Source organism: Hyla sarda, chromosome 5, assembly GCF_029499605.1.
Source record: "Hyla sarda isolate aHylSar1 chromosome 5, aHylSar1.hap1, whole genome shotgun sequence".
NCBI lineage: Eukaryota > Metazoa > Chordata > Amphibia > Anura > Hylidae > Hyla > Hyla sarda.
In genome coordinates, this window is record NC_079193.1 from 155420434 (window position 1) to 155447073 (window position 26640).

The following is a 26640-nucleotide window of genomic DNA, read 5'->3' on the forward strand; positions in this document are numbered from 1 at the left end:
GTAGGTACAGCAGTCCGAGACCCTGCATCGGTCTTCTGTTCACCCGCACTATAACTCGGTGTATCGGGTTATAGTGGGGGGTGAACAGGTGACTGTTTTCATTTAAAGTTCTTTGGCTAATTCCATAGAAATAGCGTACCGGACATTACCTCAGAATGGGGATCTAAGTCGAACATATTAGGTGGCTGGAGCTGTCTATCCCATGAGTAATGACTAAGCTAGGGTGTGCAAAACCTTGAGGATTCAACAAACATGTTTAGGTAAGGCAAATAGGAAAAAGTGCGCTCGGGAAAAGAGATAATAGAAACTTGGCAAAGGTGAGAGGTTAAACAAAGTTACATGTTTATCCCAAAAGTTAAATAAGATTAAATAATAAGGAGATCCGGAGGTCAGGTGGATGTTTTGGGTGAGGTATACATAGAAGAGAGACAAAAAGAAAGGAGTTAATGTTATATTCCACTTTGATCCAGAGTTTCATGGTGGAGGGAAGCAGGACTTTGCAAATTAAAGTGAGCATAGTAGCGATATGGTAAGTATAAAAGTCATGAATCCTGTGTCTCCTTTTTCACTATTGTTACAGAAAATGGATTGTTTTAGCCTAGCTGGGAAATTTTTTCATACAAAATTCCCAGCTAAGGTAGGGAGAGAATTTAGAAAACACTATGGAAGTTTTATAGGTGTAGTTTGCAATGAGTACATTATTGTCTATAGTTAGCAGGAAAGCTACTAACAAATAACTCACCCGTTTATTGAAAATTCTTGGAGGATTATACTTCCTAGTACTGTAGTACAATTTTCAAAATCATCAATATTTGAAGCATTAACTGCAATAGTATTTTTTAAATTTCCATATCCAATTCCAATACATGTTTTTCCTAAAAGACACAAATTCCAACAAAGACAAATAAAAACAGTTTGTCTCTAGCTTTATTACTATAAAATCACACAAAAAAGAAAAAGACAACTGCAATCCTTATTTTATCTTTGATTTGTGCATACAACAACTGACTGGATAACTGGCTTATGCAGATTTTAGTTTACATAGTTAAATAGTTACATAGTACGATGGAAAAAAGACATACGTCCATCATGTTTAACCAAGTTTACGATCTCGTTTCTTATCTTTCTATTAAAGGATGGCTGGGCCATTGTGAAAGTCACACTTTTATCTTTTGTTTCACACTTATAGCCTCATAAATTGTAAGATCTTCTTAGCAGAACCCTTACCTGAATGAAAGTTAGGGAAAGTCTCAAAACATTTGGCAAATTTTGTTACGCAATTATGCCAAAAGCTAAATTTTCTGCACCATAGAAACCTTTTCTTAACAATGCCACATTAAAGGGGTACTCCGCACCTAGACATCTTATCCCCTATCCAAAGGATAGGGGATAAGATGTCAGATCGCCGGGGTCCCGCTGCAGGGGACCCCGGGGATCGCTGCTGCAGCACTCCGCTATCATTACTGTGCAGAGCGAGATCGCTCTGCATGTAATGACGGGCAATACAGGGGCCGGAGCATCGTTACGTCACGGCTCCGCCCCTCGTGACGTCACGGCCCGCCCTCCTCAATACAAGTCTATGGGAGGAGGCGTGGCGGTCATCACGCCCCCTGCCATAGACTTGCATTAAGGGGACGGGCCGTGATGTCATGAGGGGCGGAGCCATGACGTCACGCTGCTCCGGCCCCTGTATCGCCCGTCATTACGCACAGAGCGAACTCGCTCTGTGCTGTAATGATAGCGGGGTGCCGCAGCGGCGATCTCCGGGGTCCCCAGCAGCGGGACCCCGGTGATCGAACATCTTACCACTATCCTTTGGATAGGGGATAAGATGCCAGGGGCGCAGTACCCCTTTAAAGGTAATGTAGACTGAGTAAACAGTGCAAAATGCACCAGATTTTCAAACAGCCTTGGTCACTGTTAAAAATTCATGTAAAATTAGGCAACCTTGTGAATATGCCCCCTAATGTACCTAAATATGCACCACAAAATGACAAAGAACATTTTGAAAAATACCTCAGAGAGATACTTTTTGTCAGTGAGTCATTCAGTACTTTTTAACTTTTTTGTGGAACCTACACCATAAAAACTGTTTCATTTATTCTCCGCATAGTTTTTAGTTTCTGCTTATTATTTTTTTCTAATTTATGGACATGATTATGTGGATTTTTTTTTTTCTGGGGAACAGCAATTTTGCAGATATTTGTTTTACAGCAGGCAACAGGACATAAGAAACCTAGAAATGTAAAATTCTAATGTTGCAATTTTAAAGACCTTGGCTGGTCATGAGTGAATGGAAAGATGGAAAGATGGTCTTGTTTTCACTCACATGCAATTGCTCAATATAGAGGTTGTCTTGATTAGTTTGGGTTCACTCGTCATGTGTAAGTCAGATGACTTTGTCACTTGTGGTGTTTTTTTCCAAGTGTTTCTATTTTTTTCAATAGGACAATGTGAAGTGTTTTAAGAAGTGTTCTCGTGTTTTGGCTGTAAAATGGCAAACAAATGGCAATTTATGGGTCAAAAAATGTTTCTGCTTGTGCTTCAAGATGATGCTGCAACTGGACAGGAATATGTTTTGGATGGTATGGGGACCCCTTGCGGTCTTTTTTATATACTATGATTTCTATCAAAAAGGTTATAAAATGCACAAGGATGATACAGATGCACTTTTAATACAGGAAATGGATAGTGATCCCTAAACTAGGGCTGCTTGCCACATATTCAATTTATGTTAAAAAAAAACAAAAAATAAATAAAAACATGCAGGGTGTGTTTAGGAAAAAGGACATAGAAGAGCTACACAGTTTACTAATATGCATCTATAAAATGTCTGTATTTAAAAACCCATGTTTCATGACCAGGGGCGTTGCTAGGTCTCCAAAAGACCAGGGGCTAGAGCCCATAGCCAAGCTATGCCCCCTAACCACATCCTCAAACACACCTATAACCACACCCTCAGGAATGCCCTATCTACGCCATCAGACATGCCCCTAAGAGAATGCATGAAGCATTATCAGGGATATTACTTCTCCATTCTGGTGATCGGTGGGTGTCCCAGCAGGCAGACCTCACCGATCACCTAGCTATCCCCTATCATGTGGATACGAGATCATTTTAAATGTTGGGAATGGATAAGGGATCATTTAAAATTTGGGAATACCTCTAAGAGCAATAATGTTGCCAGCCGGTCACCTGAGTTTACTGACAGACTGACAACCATCATCATTACCACCACAGACCATATACTGTACTGTGGTGTCGGGTGATGTAATGTGCAAATTAACCTTTTCGTGATGCCAGGGCACGGTTAGCCTATGCACCATCAGTGGTTGAGCCAGCTTCTCCTGTGCCAGGCACAGGGCAACGAATACTCCGACGCAAAGTTATGGATAAACTGACTTTACTGAGGCAGGATAGATGGTAAAATCCATTACAGCTCAGATTAATACAAAGGGAAGTGCAGGGTAAACCTTGGAAGCTTATCGCCTTGCTGGGATTTGTAGTTGATTGTGCTGTATATAACTGACTTGCTGTATGGCAACCCACGCTGGCTTTAGTGACTTGAATGACTGACTTGTATGACTGACTTGGATCCCTGGGACTTTAGTGCTTACGGCTAGGCTTTGACGTTCACCTGGGTGCATGGGATTTGCTTTAGAAGATGCGTGGTTGCAGGATTAGACTTGAGGCCTCCTCAGTACATGACAAAAAGGAACAGGATCCAGCTCCCAAAAAAGGTGATTAAAAGTCCAAAGTTTAATTCATATGTTTAAAAATAGTAGAAACAAAAAAGATAAAAGCATAGCAGAAACGCCAACGCGTTTCAAATAATATGGTCCTTAAAGGGGTACTCTGCCCCTAGACATCTTATCCCCTATATGGGCTGACAAGTCACCTGGTTTACCACATGCACACTCCTCTAATAACAGGTTTAAACAGGCTTAAAGGGGTACTCCGCCCCTTGACATCTTTTCCCCTATCCAAAGGATAGGGGATAAGATGTCAGATCACAGCGGTCCCGCTGCTGGGGATCCCCGCTGCGGCACTGCGCTATCATTACAGCACAGAGCGAGTTCGCTCTACATGTAATGACGTGCAATACAGGGGCCAGAGCATCGTTACGTCATGGCTCCACCCCTCGTGACATCACGGCCCGCCCCTTTCAATACAAGTCTATGGGAGGGGGCATGGCAGTCATCACGCCCCCTCCCATAGACTTGCATTAAGGGGATGGGCCGTGATGTCACGAGGGGCGGAGCCATGACATCACGCTGCTCCGTCCCCCGTATCGCCCGTCATTACGCACAGAGCGAACTCGCTCTGTGCTGTAATAATAGTGGGGTGCCGCAGCGGGGGTCCCGGGGCTCCCCAGCAGTGGGACCGCGGTGATCTGACATCTTATCCCCTATCCTTTTGATAGGGGATAAGATGTCTAGGGGCGGAGTACCCCTTTAAAGCAACAGTTACATAGAAAATGCTAATACATTAACCATAGCATCACATTAATATATATGGAGTCCTGAGTAATGTGGGCCCAAGACGGACACTGAAGGCAACATCTGCCACACAGGATAAGCAGTATGCTATATTCTGTATTGGGTCACCACAGCACCGTATACAGTCTTTAAATAAACACAAGAAGACTGAACTATATAGCACTCACCCGTGGTAAATAAAATAACTGTACTTTATTCAAGCTTCAGTAGTCACATAGCAACGATACACTTAGTGCAGGCAGGGAAAGAAAGTGGCCAAAGCAGCAAGCAGGAGCACAGCAAAGGAATGACAGACTATTTCACATCAGTGAAGCTTCATTTTTACCTTTATGACCAAGCCCCATTTGTCAAATCTGACCTACCGTATATACTCGAGTATAAGCCGACCCGAGTATAAGCCGAGACCCCTAATTTCAACCCAAAATCCCAGGAAAAGTTATTGACTCGAGTATAAGCCTAGGGTGGGAAATACCTCATCCCCCCCTGTCATCATCCAGACCCGTCATTAACATCCTCATCATCATCCCCTTGTCATCATCCCACACATCCCCCCTTCATCATCCCCTTATCATCCCACACATCCCCCCTTCATCATCCCCTTGTCATCATCCCACACATCCCCCCTTCATCATCCCCTTATCATCCCGCACATCCCCCCTTCATCATCCCCTTATCATCCCACACATCCCCCCTTCATCATCCCCTTATCATCCCACACATCCCCCCTTCATCATCCCCTTGTAATCATCCCACACCCCCCCCCTTCATCATCCCCACCCCCCTTCATCATCCCCACACCCCCCCTTCATCATCCTCTTCTCATCATTCGCCCTCAGTGGTCTTCAACCTGCGGACCTCCAGAGGTTTCAAAACTACAACTCCCAGCAAGCCCGGGCAGCCATCGGCTGTCCGGGCTTGCTGGGAGTTGTAGTTTTGAAACCTCCGGAGGTCCGCAGGTTGAAGACCACTGCGGCCTTCAACATCATCCAGCCCCCCTCTCACCCCCTTTAGTTCTGAGTACTCACCTCCGCTCGGCGCTGGTCCGGTCCTGCAGGGCTGTCCGGAGAGGAGGTGGTCCGGTGAGGAGGTGGTCCGGGCTGCTATCTTCACCGGGGGCGCCTCTTCTCCGCGCTTCCGGCCCGGAATAGAGGCGTTGCCTTGACAATGACGCAGAAGTACGTTGGCAATGAACGCACCTCTGCATCGTTGTCACGGCAACGTGACTATTCTGAGGCCGGGCCCGAAGCGCTTAGAAGAGGCCTCCCCGGTGAAGATAGCAGCCCGGAACCAGTATCCCACCGGACCACCTCCTCACCGGACAGTCCTGCAGGACCGGACCAGCGCCGAGCGGAGGAGAGTACTCAGAACTAAAGGGGGTGAGAGGGGGCTGGATGATGTTGAAGGCCGCAGTGGTCTTCAACCTGCGGACCTCCGGAGGTTTCAAAACTACAACTCCCAGCAAGCCCGGACAGCCGATGGCTGCCCGGGCTTGCTGGGAGTTGTAGTTTTGAAACCTCTGGAGGTCCGCAGGTTGAAGACCACTGCGGGTGGGGGAGTTCACTCGAGTATAAGCCGAGGGGGGTGTTTTCAGCACGAAAAATCGTGCTGAAAAACTCGGCTTATACTCGAGTATATACGGTATATCTCTTTAAGTGGTAATAACTTAGAAATGAATTAAATTTTGCTTACCTGAAAATTTCAATTCCTGGAGTCCGTAGGCAGCACAGAATGGGTTAAGTTCGTCCTCCCGAACTTGTCAGAAGAGGTAATTAGCATAAAAAAATTAACAAATTAGCGTAATTAGCCCAATTAACAGACCCCTCCCTCTAGGTATAAATGGACAAACCCACAAACAGACCATAGAGTAGTTATAAAGCAATATTTAATTAGGGTGGGATCCCTGTGCTGCCTACGGACTCCAGGAATTGAAATTTTCAGGTAAGCAAAATTTAATTCATTCCTGGACGTCCTACGGCAGCACAGAATGGGATTTAAGTAGCAGAAAATAATAAAGGGAGGGCATTACTTCTTAAACGCTTCTTCCAACACTGCCTTGCCTAGGGCTGAGCTACTGGAGACGTCCAGACGGTAGTGTTGAATGAATGTGGTTGGCGTTGCCCACGTAGCCGCTCTACAGATCTCCTGAAGTGATACCTGAGAAGCTTCAGCCCAAGATGCCGAGGTTGCCCTGGTAGAATGGGCTTTTAGATCCCTTGGAGGCTCCAGGCCTTGCTTTTGGAAGGAAAAACTGATAGTCTTCTTAATCCAGTTGGCAATAGTGGATTTGGCTGCCTTGGAGCCTTTAGATTTGGCTCCGAACTGCACAAACAAATGTTCCGAGCACCTGAATGATGCTGTTCTAGCAATATATTCTAACACTGTACGTCTGACATCTAACTTGGAGATTTCTTGATGTTCAGCTAGAGCCGGTAGAATAATTTCCTGTTGAAGGTTATGCACAGAATGGACTTTCGGGATAAACCCGGGAAGAGTACGAAGTACTAAGGCATCCCCAAGATCTCTTAGATATGGCTCACGGGAAGAGAGTGCCTGAATCTCACTGACCCTGCGTGCTGAAGCGATAGCCACTAAAAAACAAGTTTTCCACGTGAGAAACTTTATATCAATGGATTGAATTGGGTTCAAAGGGGTCTGATGTGAGGCACTTCAAGACTCTGGAAAGATCCCAAGACGGTATAGGCTTGCTGACTTTCGGGCAAATATTATTTACCCCTTTGAAGAATCTTTTGACCAACGGGTTTCCAGTAAATCTTCCTGCTAGAAAAAAATTTATAGCGGCAAATTGGACTTTCAGAGTGGACTGCTTGAGACCCTTACTGAGTCCGAGCTGAAGAAAGTTCAGAATATCAATAATTGACGGATTATCTCCAGGAAACTTGGACTTGAAGAGACTCCATACTCTGGAGTAACACTTTCTTGTACCTGTTTTGCTTGATTTGTCCAAAGTAGATAAGACCTCACTAGATAGCCCTTTGGACCTAAGCAGGTTCAATTCACCTCCCAAGCAGTCAGATGCAGGGAGTTGAGCTCCTGATGGCAAATCCCCTGCTGGGATAGAAGATCCCTTGTCTTGGGCAGATGCCAGAAACGATTGTGAGATACTTCCATGGCTAGGGAGAACCAAGCCCTCCTGGGCCAATAAGGGAGGATCAGGATCGCTCGAGGGTTCTCCTTTTTGACCTTCAGTAGGGTCCTCTGGATTAGAGCAGGAGGAGGAAACAGATACAGGAACCTCCCCTCCCAGGATAATGACAGACCGTCCAGATGATATGGGTGGTCCAGACAAGAGAGAGAGCAGAACTTCTGCAGCTTGGCATTCCTCCTTGTCGCGAATACATCTATCTCCGGGGTACCGAACCGCTCTTCTAATTGGTTGAAGATCTCCATGCTCAATTCCCATTCGCCTGGATGAAGGGATCTCCGACTGAGAAGATCCGCTTTGACATTCAGGATACCTTGTAGGTGTACTGCCACAAGACTGTTGACGCTGCATTCCGCCCATCTGAAGATCCTGGCACACTCGGACATCAGGGATTGAGACCTGGTTCCCCCCTGTTTGTTCAGATAAAAAACTGTAGGCAGATTGTCTGACCTGACTAGGACATCCTGGTGAAGCAAAACAGGGGTGAAGTGAAGCAGTGCTAAACGCACTGCTCGCAGCTCCTTCATGTTTGAGGACAGCGAATCTTCTTCCTGGGACCAAAGGCCTTGGGTCCAGCGATTGCCAATGCAGGCTCCCCATCCACGAGCTGAAGCATCGGTCGTGATGACAATTTGTTGCGATGGTAGTAACGATTTTCCTTGAGAGAACCTGTTCCGCATGAGCCACCAACGAAGTTCCCTGCGGAGAATTGAAGGAATCGAGACACAGCTTTCCAAATCTGTCTTTGATCTGTTCCAGCATGAGAGAACCCTTGTCTGCAGACTGCGCATATGGGCCTTTGCCCAGGGGACCGCATCTATCGTTGATGTAAGGCTGCCCAGGACTCTCATTGCTTGACGAATAGATACCTTCTTGGATCTTATCAGGAATTTTATCTGATTCCTCAACTTCGTTTCCCTCTCCCGGGAAATGGAGATTTTCATCGCTAGGGAATCTACTATGAACCCTAAAAAAAGAATCTGCTGTGATGGAATCAACTGAGACTTTTCCAGGTTGACTAGGAAGCCATGATTTTGGAGAAAATAAATTATTTCCTTCATGTGATGGGACAAATCTAGGCTGGACCCAGCTCTCACCCACCAGTCGTCCAGGTACGGCACCACCGTGATTCCTTGGAGGCGTAATGCCGCCGAAAGAACCACCACTAGCTTCGTAAACACCCTCGGTGCTGAGCTCAGCCCGAAGGGAAGACACTTGAATTGTAGATGCCATGTTGTGTTGTCTACCATTAATGTGAATCTGAGAAATTTTCTGTATGCCGGATGGATGGGAACATGTAGATAGGCGTCTGACAAATCCAGAGTCGCCATGAAGTCTCCCTGGTTCACCAAAGGAAGTACTGATCTTATAGTTTCCATTTTGAAGTGTTTCTTGATCATGAACTTGTTCAGGTACGTGAGATCCACAACTAATCTCCACTTCCCGCTGGACTTCGGTACTGCGAAAATCCTTGAATAAATCCCGGTGAACCGCTCCTGATGTGGTACCCATTCCACTGCGTTCTTCTCCAGAAAACTCTTGACCAGAGAAATCACATTCTGGTCCTGCTTTGTGTTGAGAAGAAATCTCCCCGGAGGGGAGTAAAGAAGCTCGAGTTTGTAGCCTTTCTGAATCACTGAAAGAACCCACTTGTCCTGTGTCGTATGAGCCCACACTTGAAAAAAATTTTCTAACCTTCCTCCAACCTTGGGGGATGTTAAGGTGGCGTCATAAGGGCTTCCTTTTTTCTGGAGGTTTGCTCTTAGAGGCAGAGCTAGAGTTTGCGCCTCTCCTCTGCCTACCAAACCTAGGCCTATTATACTGGCCTGGCTGAAAATTCCTCCTTTGGAACTTGGGAGACCTCCGCCATTTTGGACGGCCTTTAGATGCATCCCTTTTGGATGTTCCTGGGAAGGCATCGTTGTCATCATTCATGTCTTTGAGGATACTCTTTAGGCTTGGCCCAAAGAGAGATTCTGGGGAAAAAGGTAAGGAGCAGAGGTTATTCTTGGCTGCTACGTCCCCCTTTCCCCATTGCTTGATCCAAAGGGCTCTCCTTATAGAGTTTGATTCAGCCATATTTTGGGCTGATAGACGCAGTGTGTCCAGTGGAGCATCGCACAGGAACTCTGCCGCAGACTTCATGACAGGAATTTTCCTGATGATGTCGTCCCTAGGGACTCCATCCATAAGATCTCTGGATAATTGACTTATCCATATTCGGAGCGCTCTGGCCACCGGAACAGAGGACATCGCTACCTTGGATACTGTTGCAGCAGTAGAAAAAGCTTTTTTAGACAGAGACTCTGCTTTTCTATCCATAGGATTAGCTAGAACAGAAGATTCCTCGGAAGGAAAGTATGACTTCTTGACTAGCTTGGCTACAGGCAAATCCACCTTAGGAGGATTGAACCATGAGGAGGTAGCCTCGGATGACAGCTTGTATACCGCCCTAAAACGGGATCCAACATCTACTCTTTTCTCCGGCTTATCCCAGTTGGCCGTGAACCACTTGGTGATGGCAGGATGAGAGGGTAACACCCTGTCCTTGGAGACAGGAAAGTAATAAAGACTTTCCCTGGGAATTCTCCCCTCTGTGGAACGATCAGTCTCTAATACGTGTTTCACCGATTTTATTAGGGAATGCATGTCATCCTTGTGAAAGATATAGTAATCCTCCGGAGAGTCTTGTGACTCTACAGAGGACCTTGATTCAGATGCCTCAGAGTCTGCAGGAGAGACAGCTCTGTGTTGTATCTTACGCCTTTTTGCTGAGGGACTCTCTCCCGGTAGTATAGTGGATATCCGTTTTTTAAACCACTCAAAGAAGGAGGAAGCCTCATCTCCAAACCTATCATCTTCCACTGGTTGCTGTAGTGAACATCTGCCGCACACATCCCCTTCTGCATCATCTGCTAGAGGCTGGGAACATGATTCACATAGCCTGTGTTTTGCCTTGCTGGACCTTTTACCCCTAGGTGCCTCGTCCGACATCTGTAGACAAAAAAGGGGGGTCAATAGTAAAGCAATTCTGAACTGTATGACCAGACCACAGCATAAACAACCAAGATAGTAGTGACAGTAATTAAACGGGAAGGTACTTCACAGTAACCTAATAGATGCATATCCACAGTATGCTAACCAATCAACTACTATATATACATATTGGCAGTGTGGGAAACTTCACAGTAAACCATGCATACCCAGAAGCAAACAAAAAAACTTACTTTTAATCTCCAGAGCCCTGCTGCCCTAAGCACAGTGTCTACGGCAGCAGGGATGACAAGGAGCAAGTTTATAAGCCTCACATGGCGGGAAACGCAGGCGTCCCGCCCACTCCCCGTGACGCGCAGCTCATTTCCGGACTCCCGCGAATCGCGACTCACTGCACGCGGGAACGCCCCTTGGATCGCGGACCTCTAAGCGCTCCGGAGACCGGAGCTGCGTTGACTCGGAAGCAAACACGCCGAGCCCAGAGCACACCAGACCGGGCAGGCACCGCATGGTAAGCTAAGTACTTCACAGTACCTGCTAGGCTCAAAGTACACATCTTCATGCGAACGGGACTTCACAGTCACCTTAACATAGCGAGAAAAGCGGAGTGCTTCACAGCTTACCCGCATAATCCAGGCCAAAAACCTGTAAAAAAAGAAACAATAGTATATATAAATACAGGAGGGAAAAAAAACCCCTAATACCCCTTCTGAGATCAGAAGAAAAAAACTCTATGGTCTGTTTGTGGGTTTGTCCATTTATACCTAGAGGGAGGGGTCTGTTAATTGGGCTAATTACGCTAATTTGTTAATTTTTTTATGCTAATTACCTCTTCTGACAAGTTCGGGAGGACGAACTTAACCCATTCTGTGCTGCCGTAGGACGTCCAGGAATGCTTTTTCTCCATTTTAGGAACTGTCCAGAGCAGGAGAAAATCCCCATAGCAAACATATGCTGTTCTGGACAGTTCCTAAAATGGACAGCAGAGGTGAGCAGAGAGCACTGTGGTCATGACATCAGAGGAAATGCATTTCTTTTTTTGATTTATCTTTAGTATACAGCCCCTAAAAAGTACTGGAAGGATTAAGATTTTTTAGTAGAAGTAATTTACAAATCTGTTTAACTTTCTGGCACCTGTTGATTTAAAAAAAAAAAAAGTTTTCCACGGGAGTACCCCTTTAAATGGGTTCTCCAGTGGAAATTTTTTTTTTTTTTTAACCAACTGGTGCATGAAAGTTAAACAGATTTGTTAACTACTTCTATTAAAAATCCTAATCCTTCCAAAACTTATCAGCTGCTGTATAATACAGAGGAAATTCTTTTATTTTTGACTTTCTTTTCTGTCTGTCCATGGTGCTCTCTGCTGACATCTCTGTCCGTGTCAGGAACTGTCCAGAGCACGAGAGGTTTGCTATGGGAAATTGTTCCTGCTCTGGACAGTTCCTGACATGGACAAAGGTGTCAGCAGAGAGCACCGTGGACAGACAAAAAAGAAATTAAAAAAGAAATGAACTTCCTCTGTATTATAAAGCAGCTGATAAGTACTGGAAGGATTACAATTTTGTAATAGAAAAATAATTTACAAATCTGTTCAACTTTCTGGCACCAGTTGATTTAAAAAAATGTTTTCCACTGGAGTACCCCTTTAAAGGGGTTATCCAGTAGGAGGGAGGTTGGAAATTATGCCCATTGTGTAGCATATATAACCTCTACTTACCTCCAGCCTAGTGTTTGGCTAATGTTTGGCTGAGCAGCAGTATGACACTTCCTTAGCCCAATAAGTCATACTGAAGCTCAGAAAGAGGATAGTGTCAGGGACCAAAGCAGGACAACAGAGGCACCTTGAGGTAAGTAGAGGTTTATTTTTATTATATACTACACAATGGGAATAGTTCACAAAAACTCTCACACTGTATACCACCATTAAGTACAGGCCTAGTAAATGGAATTGTTATTTGCTGTTCTTTCATTTATATAATTTTTTCCAATTATAAATCATTTTTCAATACAAGTGGGGCTATGAGATCCAGGGATATCATCACCAAACTTATGCTAAAAGACTGTATTTACCTTCTGGACATGGCCCATCACATTTTTTACAGCGTAGTACACCATATTCTTTTACCATATATAAACCTGGACCACATTTGTCAACACAAGTCCCACAATCTGTCACCATATAGTCCACTGCAATAAAAAAAAAAAAGTGTAATGTACGGTAGTTAAAAAAAATAACCTACATAATAAATTATAATTTGACATGCCTCTGTGCATAACATTTGGTTATACTATGGAGGACAAACTAAATATTTAACCAATAGATTCATATTTTAGCTCCTTCTATTGTGATTAGATAAACAATTATAAAAAGAGGTTCCTTCCTTATCATTGGCCTCTTTCTTGTGTCAAATGTTTAATATTTTATGTTGATAATAGTAATATGAAATACCAATATTATTACATAGGTTTGCTACATGTATATGCTGTTAGGAATCCCGGCAGCTGGACAGCAGGTGGTGGATCCTCAGGACCTATGTGGATATAGACGTGAGCCGTGCCAGGGAGCGGAGTCTAAGGTGGTCACCAGAGCCCGCCGCAAAGCGGGATGGTCTTGCTGTGGGAGGCGGCACCAAGATCGCTACTCCTGGCACGACTTGTCCACACAGGTAGCTGGGAGGGTGGCGTGGCACAGAAGGACACTGGCAGGGCGTGGCAGATGACAGAAGGTCAAGGCAGGTACACAGGTACAGGTAGGTAGGGAAACAGGGAGCAGGTACACAGTAGCGAGACACAGGACTTCACTATGGCATAAACAACCAAAGATGTAGCAGGGAAGCAAGGGAGGAGCAGGAATATATGGACCAAGGGACAGGTGTAAACACTTTAATTAATTGGGCACTGTCCCTTTAAGAAACAGAGCTCCGGCACGCGCTCACCCCAGAAGGCGGAGGCACGCGCACCGGAGCTATGAGGATAGGGACACAGTGAGGCAGTGGCTGAGGGGGGGTGAGTGACAGGCTGGGATTCGCATGCAGACGCGTCCCGCGATGCGGATCCCAGCACCGCCGGCAACAGAGACATGACTGTGTCTGGCCGGAGCGCGGCTGTTACATATGCCTTGCATTTTACTTTTTTAGTTCTTTATTAGCTTGTTTTAAAGGGGTACTCCAGTGGAAAAATTTTTTTTTTTTTTTTTAATCAACTGGTGCCAGAAAGTTAAACAGAGTTGTAAATTACTTCTATTAAAAAACCTTAAGCCTTTCAGTACTTATCAGCTGCTGTATGCTCCACGGGAAGTTCTTTTCTTTTTGAATCTCTTTTCTGTCTGACCACGGTGCTCTCTGCTGACACCTCTGTCCATGTCAGGAACTATCCAGAGCAGGAGCAAATCCCCATAACAAACCTATCCTGCTCTGGACATTTCCTGATATGGACAGATGTGTCAGCAGAGAGCACCGTGGTCAGACAGAAAAGAAATTCAAAAAGAATATAACTTCCTCTGTATTCATACACCAGCTGATAAGTATTGGCAGGATTAAGAATTTTAATCAAAGTAATTTACAAATCTGTTTAACTTTGTGGCACCAGTTGATTAAAAAACAAATTTTTTCCACTGGAGTACCCCTTTAAGTATATATTTTGGTGATAAATTTCCTATTATCCTTGTGACGATAAACGTTCTACTTTGTTGAGACATACTAAAGTTCTGCACCTTTTGTTTATAATTATATTGTCACAAATTATGAATATGCTAATAAAAACAGAAAGTCAAGGCACATCCTGTCTAAATAGAGATATCCTGTATAGCACTAAAATACTTTGACTCACCTGGGCATTTTATCACACATGAGTCCCTTCTATTACTTTCCATTGGATAAACATCATTAAGTGTATGAAGAGGAGAGCAGAATTCCAGGCATTTGTCGTGATCATCTCGAACTAATTTGCAAGCCTTTATAGAAAAAAATGATGGCTTATTAGGCATTACTAAATTATTCTGTATCTATGGCCAATCTGGTATATATTTACTGAAAATATAGTCATGTATTTAATATTATTAGCTTTACCAGGCAGTCTGTTTCTTTGGGACCTTTGCAACCTGCTGCACACTTATGGTCACAGCAATCACTTGGCTTCGGTCCCCTGCACCTTCCCGGACAAGTCTGGTCACAAACAAGCTTTGTTACTGAAAGAAATATGGTTTGTTTCAGTATTAAAGAAAATATTTTTAGCATTCCAAAATAGTATAGCATACTATAAAGATATATGGATTTTTATCATGCTTCAGTCATTAATACCTAGTTACCCTCAAACCTATATGAAGACAGATGTATGAGACCTGTAAAGAAATCAGGTCATTTCTAATCTACCATATATACTCGAGTATAAGCCCACCCGAATATAAGCCGAGGCCCCTAATTTCACCCCAAAAACCCAGGAAAAGTTATTGAGTCAACTATAAGCCTAGGGTGGGAAATGAATCATCCAGACCCCTGTCATCCTCCCCCCCGTCATCATCCAGACCCCAGTCATCATCCCCCCCTTCATCATCACCGCCTGTCAATCCCTTTATCAGTGGTCTTCAACCTGCGGACCTCCATATATTGCAAAACTACAACTCCCAGCATGCCCGGACAGCCATCGGCTGTCCGGCATGCTGGGAGTTGTAGCTTTGAAACCTCTGGAGGTCCGCAGGTTGAAGAACACTGCGGCCTTTGTCATCATTCAGACACCCCCTTTAGTTTTGTACTCGCCTCCCCTCGGTGGGAAGGAAGGGTGAGCTGGTCCGGGCCATCAATGCTTCAGGGACCGTTCGGTGGGGAGGGTTAGTCGTTCCAGGCTGTCCAATTTAACAAGGGGGGGCCCTCTTCTCCGCGCTCTGGGCCCGGCCCCGGACAAGTGACGTTGCCTTGACGACGACGCACAGGGACGTTCATGGGCGGAGAAGAGGGCCCCCCCTGGTGAAAATGGACAGCCCGGAACAACTAACCCTCCCCACTGGACAGTCCCTGCAACATAGATGGCCCGGACCAGCTCACCCTTCCTTCCCACCGAGGGGAGGTGAGTAGAAAACTAAAGGGGGTGTCTGGATGATGACAAAGGCCGCCGTGGTCTTCAACCTGCGGACCTCCAGATGTTTCAAAACTACAACTCCCAGCATGCCCGGACAGCCGATGGCTGTCCTGGCATGCTGGGAGTCGTAGTTTTGCAACATCTGGAGGTCCGCAGGTTGAAGACCACTGAGAAGGGATTGACAGGCCTGAAGATGGTGGTGTGAGACTACCGAAACGTTGCACTTTTTTTTGCTTGCTAATGATGGAATAAAGCCACCTTTTTTTGCACCAAGACACTTTAGTGTGCTGCATTCTTCTCCGCTGCTATTCAAGTTGGGGCCTCTAACCAAGACCCCTATGACTCCTAGATAGACTTTACAGAAGAAGCAGCACATCCGCCAAGGAATAGTAGCAAAAATTTAAAAAGGTGCTTTTTAAATTTTTGCTACTATTCCTTGGCGGATGTGCTGCTTCTTCTGTAAAGTCTATCTATCTATCTACATACACACACCGTATTTATCGGCGTATAACACGCACTTTTAAAACTTAAATGTAAGGCAAAAAGCCTGCCTGCATGTTATACACCGATATATGTGCTGGTCACTGATCTAAAGTGGCTGACCGTGGCCACTTTAAATCAGTGACCAGCTGCGTCTCCTGCTGGCTCAGACTTCTCCCCGCTCTGCTTTTTATTTTCCTTACCTCCCCCCTTCCTCATAATTCCCCCTTTTCCCCTGCTTTCTTTATTTTTTTTTTTTATTTTCCTTACCTGGCTGTGCTTGCAGGCGATGTCACTTTTCATTTCCTGCAGCCCCCACTAGTCAGAGTGGCCGCAGCGACAGCAGCTTAAGTTCAGCAGCCACTTTAGAATAGTGACCAGGAGATGAAAAGTGACGTCCCTGATGCCGCTCAGAGGAGCCGGCAGAGGACGTCACTCATCTGCTTCCTTGTCTACACAGCCCACAAGACCCACCGCCTGACCTGGCCTGTCGAAGCGCAGCCAGGTAAGGAAAATAAAAAAATAGATAAAAAGCAGGGGAAAAGGGGGAATGATGAGGGAGGGGAAGAATGGCATAGGAGGAACGATAAGGGGGGAATGATGGGGAGGATGATAAGACAGGGGGAAATGATGAAGGAGTGATGTGGCACTGGGGGGGGGGGGGGGGGGGACCGGGAAATCAAAGTTGGGGGGATGATGTGGCATTTAGTCCAAGTCATTTATTTAACATTTATTTTTTTAACTTAAATTTTACTGTAAATATTGGGGTGCGTGTTATACGGCAGTGTGTGTTATATGCCGATAAATATGTTTGTTTTTTATACATATATGTTTATACACACATATATAGATAGATGTATTAAAATGAGTATATATATATATATATATATATATATATATATATTTTATGATTCACCATTATTACTGAAACAATAGGAAAAAAACGTGTTGTTTAAAAAATAAATTGTTCAATAAAACTGAAACAGAATCGCTTGAAAAAGACGAGGCAGGCAAAGGAGAAAACAGCCAGAGAATTTACTCCACTTTCTGAAACTTTATACATGTTTTAAAGTGTAGAGTTTTCATCCCAGAAAATTCACATGATTTCGGAGTGGTTTTCAGAAAAGCTGAGTGATTTTGGATGAAATGTAGGGAACACGCCCCTTTTCCCGAAAACAACGCCCATTTTATAGTTCTTTTTTTCACTCAGAGTGATTCAGATTCAGTCGGGTTTTTTCTGTCGCACATTCTGTCGCACATTCAATGCAACAGAATTTAGGCTCAAAACCAGAGAGAAAAAGTCGGAATCATATTAGTAAATGAGGGCCTATGGGGGTTATTTATCAATAGTTGCTGTGCCTTGTCATATTTTACCCTCCTTTTTTTGCAAGTCCCGAAAACCACATTAGACTGCGTTTTCCAGTCAGGAACGGCCGCCAGAACTCCCGCACTTCTAAACTACGTTCTTCGCTGCTTTTTATCGTGTGTTTCGGTAGGAATTAGTTTGTTAATGAAGCATGTTGGTTTGCAACATGTAATGTTTGTTATGTTAAGCATGTCACTCGCTAATTTGCCTGTTAGCTGTTCTTCCCTAACGACCTTCTTTGCTCTTTTTTTTTTATTTTTTATTATTATAATTTAATATATTTATTTTTTTAAATTATATGACCATTCCACAGTCATCACGTATGTAAATGAGAAACCTAAGATGGTGAAGCCAGCCTAGGACACATCACATTTTCTCAATTGATATGTAACACGATATATATGTATATATATATATATATATATATATATATATATATATATATATATATATTTAGAGATAGATAGAGAGAGAGAGAAAGCTAGATCTACAACTTTCTTAATTGACTAAAATATATTTATCGAGAAATATTAATATATCTCGTAAGAAATAGATGTATATATGTATATTGAAATTTTGATTAATAATTAAACATGGAGAGCAAAAAGAAACTATATTTTACGCTATTTAAAAAGTAATTAGATACATTTGTACCAAAAAAAAAAGATTACATTCTAGGCAATGAAAAAGAAATATACATATATCTGAAACACATATCCCTCAAGTCATGCAAAAACGCCAACCTTTAACATTGCATCTTGCTTAATGGGGTACCTAGAGAGCTTTTTGGTTTGCCAGTTTAGCACAAATAAGGGTTATGTGGAGAGGTTGTGATAGGAGGTCAGGATAGGAAGTCGGGATATGAGGACAGGATATGAGGTTGAGATATGAGGAGGGGATATGAGGATGGGATAGGAGGTGGGGATATGAGGTCGAGATATGAGGTTGAGATATGAGGACAGGATATGGGGATGGGATATGGGGTTGGGATATGACAACAATAAATGGGATGGGATATGAAGTCAAAAGCTTCTTCCTTTGTAGATTTTCCTCCCCAACATGGATTAGGAAGGAAAAACACTGGGTACTCAGCTAGTGGGTAATAACACTCACCTAATCATCTGCTCCTCCTATGCCAATGCTTTGGTATCTCCCTTCTGTCGACACATGGGACCACTGCACTCGTGACCTTAGTGGTCACTAACACCAGGGATTGGCTGAAAAGTTCCCCTGGTCATGTCACCTCACCACTTGAGCCCAATAAACAGGGACTGGTGGGTGACCAAGAAAGCTCCATGAAGGTAACAGGGAAAAGGCAAATGGACACCTATGCATTAACTTTTGTTACTGTTTATTTGCTCCCTAAATGCAAAATAAGAGCGTTACTGTCATTTAAAATAACTTTTTGTGTCGCACAAACATGTCAAAGGTTAAGATCGGTAAGGGTCTTAGGGATGATACCCCCCCCCCCTCAAATTGAAGTGAATTGTACAGTATCCTGTAATTTACCCAACTATCACTAACAATTGGAGTGAGTCTTAGCACTGACTACCCAACCAATAATTTATTTTATTTAGATGACAGTAACACTTTAACTAACTTTCTAATCTGGATCCCTACAAAAGATTTTGAACTATGTGTAGACCTTACAATGATCAGTAGCAGCCTACTGATGCAACATTTTAAATAAGAACTAATCCATATAGGAGTGTAGATAGAAAAGAATGCACAGACAAAGCAGTCTTAAAGGTGTACTCCGGCCCTAAAACATCTTACCCCAATCCAAAGGATAGGGGATAAGATGTCTGACTGCGGGGGTCCCGCTGCTGGGGACCCCCACAATCTCTCATGCAGCACCCCCTATCATCAGCCTCACAGAGCGAAGATCGTTCCGTGTCTGATGACTCGCGGTCACGGGGTTGGCTCTGCCCCCTTTTGACATCATTCCCCCTCCCATAGGCTTGCATTGAGGGGGTGGGACGTGACGTCACAAGGGGGCAGAGCTGTGACATCACGATCGTGAGTCATTAGACACGGAGCAGTCTTCGCTCCGTGAGGCTGATGATAGGGGGTGCTGCATGAAAGATTGTGGGGGTCCCCAGTGGCGGGACAGCCGCGATCAGACATCTTTTCCCCTATCCTTTGTGGCCGGAGTACCCCTTTAAAGGGGTACTTTCCTGGAAAACATTTTTTTTTCTAAATCAACTGGTGCCAAAAAGTTCGGGTGCATGCACACCACGTTTTTGCTAGCCAGTTTCCGTATCAGTTTTTTTTTTTTTAAACGGATAAGCAAAAACCGGACTCAACTATATTAAACTGTGGGCACATAGATCAACCTGTATCCAGTTTGAAACCGTATACGGTTTGAATCGTGATATCTGTTTTCACCCTAAAAAAACATATACGTCTGTCAATGTTCGCCTTGTTTTTAAATAAAGTTTTTCCAGAAAGAACATTCTAGAAGGTGGGTGGTGTTTTCGGCTTGCATTGCGCATGTGCAAAAATAAAAAAACGGAGGGATTAAAACGGATGCAACCGTACACTCATACGGTTTAGTCCGCTTCTCATTGACTTCCATGTTAATAAAAATGTATCCGGTTAGGATACGGTTGGTCAACCGGACCTAAAAACGCTGTATACTCCGGTTGGGAACACGGCTGAAAAACCGGGCCCAACCGTAAAAGTCGCCAAACGGACATAACCGTATGATGCGTTTGCAATACGGTTTGCAATGTTAAGTCAATACATCCGGTTTTCAATACGTTTTAGTACGGTTTTTGAAGGAAAACCGTATACGGGAACTGGATAGCAAAAACGTGGTGTGCATGCACCCTTAAACAGATTTGTAGATTACTTCTATTTAAAAATCTTAATCCTTCCAGTACTTATCCGCTGTTGTATGCTCCACAGGAAGTTGTTTTCTTTTTGCATTTACTTTCTGTCTGACCACAGTGCTCTCTGCTGACACCTCTGTCCATTATAGGAACTGTCCGAAGCAGGATAAGTTTGCAATGGGGATTTGCTCCTACTCTGGACAGTTCCTAAAATGGACAGAGGGGTCAGCAGAGAGCACTGTGGTCAGACAGAAAAGAAATTAAAAAATGTTTTCCAGAGGATTACCCTTTTAAGGGTAGTAGAGGGAGAGACTGCAGGGGCTGTGTATAAGTGTAAAGGGAGAGGAGAGACCCACACTAAACTCTACAAAGATAGTTACACATTCTTCTGAATTTTTGTCAGCACAAGGCATAGATTTTTTATGCGCTGTAGGAAAAACCAGTCCAGGATATATGCTAGTGAAGACAGCAGAAGTCACATACAGAGTGGACTACTGGGTGGTACACACCAACAAGAGAAACGTCTGGAACAGTTTGCATACTGTATATCAGGGGATCCGAAAACAAATTAAGTAATAAATAGTGTAACTTGAAACTTACTACTATTTTCTTCACTCAAGGTACCCAGTAAAAGGCTAAGGGTAGGTTAACACTGTGTTTTTGTCTCTGTCTAATTGTTTCCGTTAAAGTATGTTTAATTTTACTTCATGCAAATATGTAGTCAACTACGTTATGTGTTCGCCAAAATAGTATACGTTAAATTGAAACAAAAACGCTGTATAAACGCACTTTTTTCATTGATTATTTATACATTTGAGGGTTGGTCTGCTGTGCATTTGAGTGCTAAAAAGTAAACGGTTAGGCTAAGTTTCCACTTGGTTTTTTTTCCTGCATTTTTTTGTGTGAAAAAACGCCAGAAAAAACACCAGAAGAAACGCCAGTCCAATTTCCTGCGCCTGATGTTTTTTCTGGTGTTTTTGCATTTGAGTGGAAATTGCATTTTTGGCCCATTTGGCGTTTTTTTCAAAAATTTTTAGGTAGTACTACTACTCCCAGCATGGAACAGACTGTTCCATGATGGGAGTAGTAGTACCTGTGCTAATAGATATATCGACCCGGGTGTCACTCCTGACACACGATGCGATCGTCCTATCTATTGCAGAGATGCGGAGCGGCACTATACAGCGCTCGCATCTCTGCTCTGTACTCTAGCTGGCCAGTGATGTGAATAGAACCTCACTCATTCATATTATCCGCCCAGAGTGGGGATTGGCCGGATGGTTGCAGCCAATCCCCGCTCTAAGAGGGAAATATGAATGAGTGATGTTCTATTCACATCACTGACCGGCCGGAGTATAGTGCAGAGATGCAAGCGCTGTAGAGAGTCGCTCCACATCTCTGCAATAGAGTGGCGCCATCCCGGTCTCTGCCGTGCACTTTCTCTTGTGGGTATCTGTCATGTACTATCTTGTTGCACTGTTATGCTAGATTATGACCTATAGCAATTTATGCATATGGCACTTTAACTATAAAACTATATTGTACCTGATCACTTTAGTGCTCCATATTGCTGCTAATTATATTGTATGTACCTTATACCATACATAATATGCCCACCTACCACCATCGTTAACGGCAGATGTGCCGGTGATGTCACTGTATTTTTTGTGATGCTGTTGTCCCTCCCCTTTTTATTCTTTCTTGAAACCTTATGGTTCTTTTAATGTATACCAATAAAAATGTCTATATTTTATAACAAGTGACTCTATGTGTTTCTGTGGTTAGGTCTATTGATATTAGGAGGTCACATTCCCAGCGCCTTAAAGTGATTAATAAGGATAGTGGAGTGTCAGTTGTATCTGACCTCTCTATTTTTTAGACTATCCTGCTCTAGTGTGTTTTTTGTGTTTTGGTAAGAGGATCTCTGCAATAGATAGGACGATCACATCGTGTATCAGGAGTGACACCCGCTGTGATCTGTCCTCAACTACAGGTATACTTCTACTCCCAACATGGAGCACACTCTGCTCCATGCTGGGAGCTGTAGTATCTGCATTAATAGACAGATTGCAGCGACACCTGTTGCGATCTTTCTACAGAGTGTGCTCCATGTTGGGAGCAGTAGTACCTGCAGTTATGGAAAGATCACGGTGGATATCACTCCTGACACCAGATGTGATCCTCCTGTATAATGTATAGATGTGGGCGGCCGCTCTTCTATGATCCCCTGTACTGACATATATATATATACACCTAATCATATTTCCCACAGAGAGTTGTGATTGGCTGGAACCATCTGGCCAATCACAGCTCTCTGCGGGAAATATGAATTGGTGTATATACTGTATACGGCAGTGCAGGAGACCATAGAAGAGCGGCCGGCCGCATCTATACATTATATAGAAGGATTGTAAAACGGACCCCGGGCGATCTGTCAATTAGTACAGGTACAACTAATCCCGTCATGGAACTGTGTGTACCTAAAAAATAAAAAAAAATTAAGAAAAAAGTGAAAAACACACACACATTACATTTTTATTATTATTGGCTACATTTTTAGTGCCCTGCCTGCCCACATAAATTGATCCCTGTTTAAAAATGTATAAAAATTTTGTTATAAAAAAGATACATTTCGTTAAATACTATTTTTTTCCATTGCTACTGTATCTTTCTTATTACTATTTTTTAATGGTACCCTACGAAATTATATTAAAAAAGGAATCTCCATCACTTTTTTTGGATCGCTAAAGTCTAAAAAAGAATAAAAGCCACCTGCAAAAATGCCAAAGTTTAAACCCACATGGCATTTTTCTTGGCATTTTTTTTACTCCCTTTAACTTCTTTGGAGAAAAATTCCACTATTTCAGGGAAAAAAATGCCATAGGCTCAACATGCTGCGACTATGCAAAACCACCAAGGAGCTGAAAAACACCAAAAAAGAGTGAAAAACGCCAAAAGGATTAAAAAAAAAACCAAACTGAAAAATGCAAAGTGGAAAAAGTATTTAGCATTTTTTCATTGATTTACAGCTATCATCTGGCCGCAGCATTTTTTCAAGGAAAAAACGCCATGGGGCCGTTTTGGTGTTTTTTGGGGTAAAACACAAAAAATTTTTATAAAACAAGTGGAAACTTAGTCTTACATGTGGAAAATGAACCAAAGATGGTCAGTATCTTTTAAACTCAATGACCCTTCTGTCAATTTGTCGTAACATATATGTCGGCATCCCTCTTTGACAAGGTGCTAACATACAGTATGCCCCAAATGTGTTGTCAAATTGTGACATAAAGTGATTGATAACAATTTTTACACTAAAAACACAGAAAAGAAAATCCTCAATATTGTACAGTACTTACATATCTGACAGTTGTCTGGACCAAGGCTCCAACATGAGCCACTGCAAGCCTTGTCACATTCAGAACCTGCAAATTTTGTGAACACTAGTTTTAATTTTTGAGTTCATAAAAAAGTAAGTTATACATAGACTAATACATACAAGTTAAAAAGATATGCATTCATATTGTACAAAGACACATTTTATAAGGTAAACCTCTTTGCTTTCAGTTTTTTTCTATGGTAAACTAAAATGACAATTTCATCCACACTAATATAATTTCAATAATTTATTGGGGCAGATTCATGAAACCCTCGTCTGATATGAATGCTGATGCTCCCGATTGGAGCTTGGTTACTGAACCCGCTTCACATCTCGGTATCGGGAGGGCAGAGTTTATTCATGCTGGATTGCTCATGCATCACTTAACTACTGTCATTTGTCGGCTGCATATGACCTATAACATGGGTCATGTGCTGACGAAGAATGGAAATTTGAAATGTCAAAAAACATAAAATCAACCGCCCAACTAGGATTTGCTTGTTTGTCGGCTCATCGCTGGCTTTATTACACTGGACAATTCTTGGGCTGATAATTGCATTGTGTACTGGTTCCCTCACTCAGCTTCTGCCTTATTGTGGTTAATTATCTTCTTGCACACTTATCTTAATATCTTCTTACACTCAGGTATGTGCTGTTATTTGTCAATGTATGTGTTATACAGGGGTTTCACTAGCTAAAATTACTCTTCGTGCTCTTTATAGAATACAGTTTGACTTCTGGATCATTATGCTCAAAAAGTACATTCTATCTAAAATGCTCAGAACCATTTATACAAAGTGGAAAGTCTACATAAAACAGGGGTCACATCATGTTTTCGATCCTGATGGAAAAATATTTTTTCATTCTTTCTGGGTATATAGTCCACTCATTTTTGCTTGCTCTTGCTGTCCACCTTAGAAGCTGCTCAAGCTCTACTCCGTCTGTACATCTACTAATACTGTACATAATTTTACATATGCGGTCTGACACTAGTTGCTACAGTTTCCAAAGTCCTTTCCATGTTGGTTCTATCCAGTGTTTCCCATTTAGAAAGTAATCTTATCACATTTTCCCTTTTCATGTACATAACCCCACATTTATGTTAAAGGGTACCTCTCATCAAATAAACTTTTGATATATTTTAGATTAATGAATGTTGAATAACTTTCCAATAGCATGTTAATGAAAAATATGCTTCTTTCTATTGTATTTTTCCCAATCAGTCCTGTCAGCAAGCATTTCTGACTCATGCTGGAGTCCTAAACACTCAGAGCTGCCAGCCTGCTTTGTTCACAGCCAAACAGGCTGTGAACAAAGCAGGCTGGCAGCTCTGAGTGTTCTCCTTTGTGAACAAAGCAGACTGGCAGCTCGTAGTGTTTAGGACTCCAGCATGAGTCTGAAATGCTTGCTGCCAGGACTGGTAGGGAGACACCTAGTGGTAATTTCTTCAAAGTGGAAAATTAAATAGACAGAAGCATATTTTTTAATAACATGCAATTGTAAAGTTATTCTGCATACATTAATCTATAATATATCAAAAGTTTTTTTGATGAGAGGTACCCTTTAAAGCTCATTTGCCAGCCAGCCAAAGCCTCCAAGCTATCCAGATCAATGTGTTTCTGTATAATGGTCTAGATTTATCTAGACAGTTATGTCTTAGGTCATTAAAGGGGTATTCTTGGTTTTGGGTTTTTCTCCTGCCTTTGAACCCATGATGCCAAGTTATAATACTGTGCAATATGTTTCTATTACTTCTTTGTCCCATTATAATGGCATGGATCCACACCCAGAAGTGCTCTAGTTTAAGTCTCAAGTTCAAGTCCTTCTTTTCTACTGTTGTTTTTGACCATTCTCAGTATTCCATGTGGCCAGGGACAATATGTCATGGTTTCCAGGGAGTGTGGCTATGTTGCAGTGGGTGGGTGGATAGCAGGATGGAAGGCCTTAGTAAATGAAGCCCATTGTGTTTATGCCTGTGGTCATTCTGTTTATGCCATGATTTTTCCAAAATCATTGCAAAAATAAGATGTTATTTAAACCCCTTAAGGACCACAGGCGTACGGCAGGACCAAGGGCGTACCTGTACGCTTGTGGGAATTCCAGTCCCCGCCGCTCGCCGGGCTGGGCCCGGACTCGGATGCCTGCTGAAATCATTCAGCAGGCACCCTGTGCAAACTCCTTGAGGGGGTCCTGAGAAGGCTTGCGGCGATTCCAGGTCAGTCGGGTCACCAGTGACCCGGAAAAAAAGGGTGATTAGTGCAGTCCGCCTCGGCACCAATTACCCTTGCCCAGCAGGAGTAAATTACCCTTGCCCAGCAGGAGTGCAAATCCCTAATGTAGGCCTCAAATGCGCATGGCGCTCTTTCACTTCAGAGCCCTGTCGTATTTCAAGGCAACAGTTTAGGGCCACATATGGGGTATCTCTGTACTCGGGAGAAATTGCCTAACACATTTTGGGCTTTTTCTCCTTTTACCCCTCATGAAAAGGTAAAGTTGGGGTCTACTCCAGCCTGTTATTGTAAAAAAAAAATTTTCTTACACTAACATTCTGGTGTTGCCCCAAACTTTTCATTTTCACAAGAGGTAAAAGAAAAAAAGACCCCTAAAATTTGTAACACAGAAATACCCCATATGTGGACATAAAATGCTCTGCGGGCACACAACCACTCTCAGGAGTGAGAGCGCACTATGTACATTTAAGGTGATTTGCACAGGGGTGGCTGATCGTTACAGCGGTTCTGACATAAATGCAAAAAAAAAGAATGGCCCCATTTTGAAAACTACACCCCTCACAGAATGTAACAAGGGGTATAGTGACCCTTAAAGGGGTTATCCAGAAAAAAACTTTTTTTTAC

General features: G+C 43.2%; 1 protein-coding gene across 2 annotated transcripts in view; it reads right to left on the bottom strand.

Moving 5' to 3' along the window:
- The window catches only part of LOC130273546 (epidermal growth factor receptor-like), a 156286-nt gene that overhangs the window by 26229 nt on the left and 103417 nt on the right, over window positions 1–26640 (bottom strand). For both annotated transcript variants that reach the window (XM_056520544.1, XM_056520543.1), the window contains 5 exons: window positions 23766–23831; window positions 14724–14842; window positions 14485–14608; window positions 12727–12843; window positions 743–875 (listed from right to left, as the gene is read on the bottom strand). In XM_056520544.1, the coding sequence (XP_056376519.1) occupies window positions 743–875; window positions 12727–12843; window positions 14485–14608; window positions 14724–14842; window positions 23766–23831 (559 nt within the window). The remainder of the gene's footprint in view (window positions 1–742; window positions 876–12726; window positions 12844–14484; window positions 14609–14723; window positions 14843–23765; window positions 23832–26640) is intronic.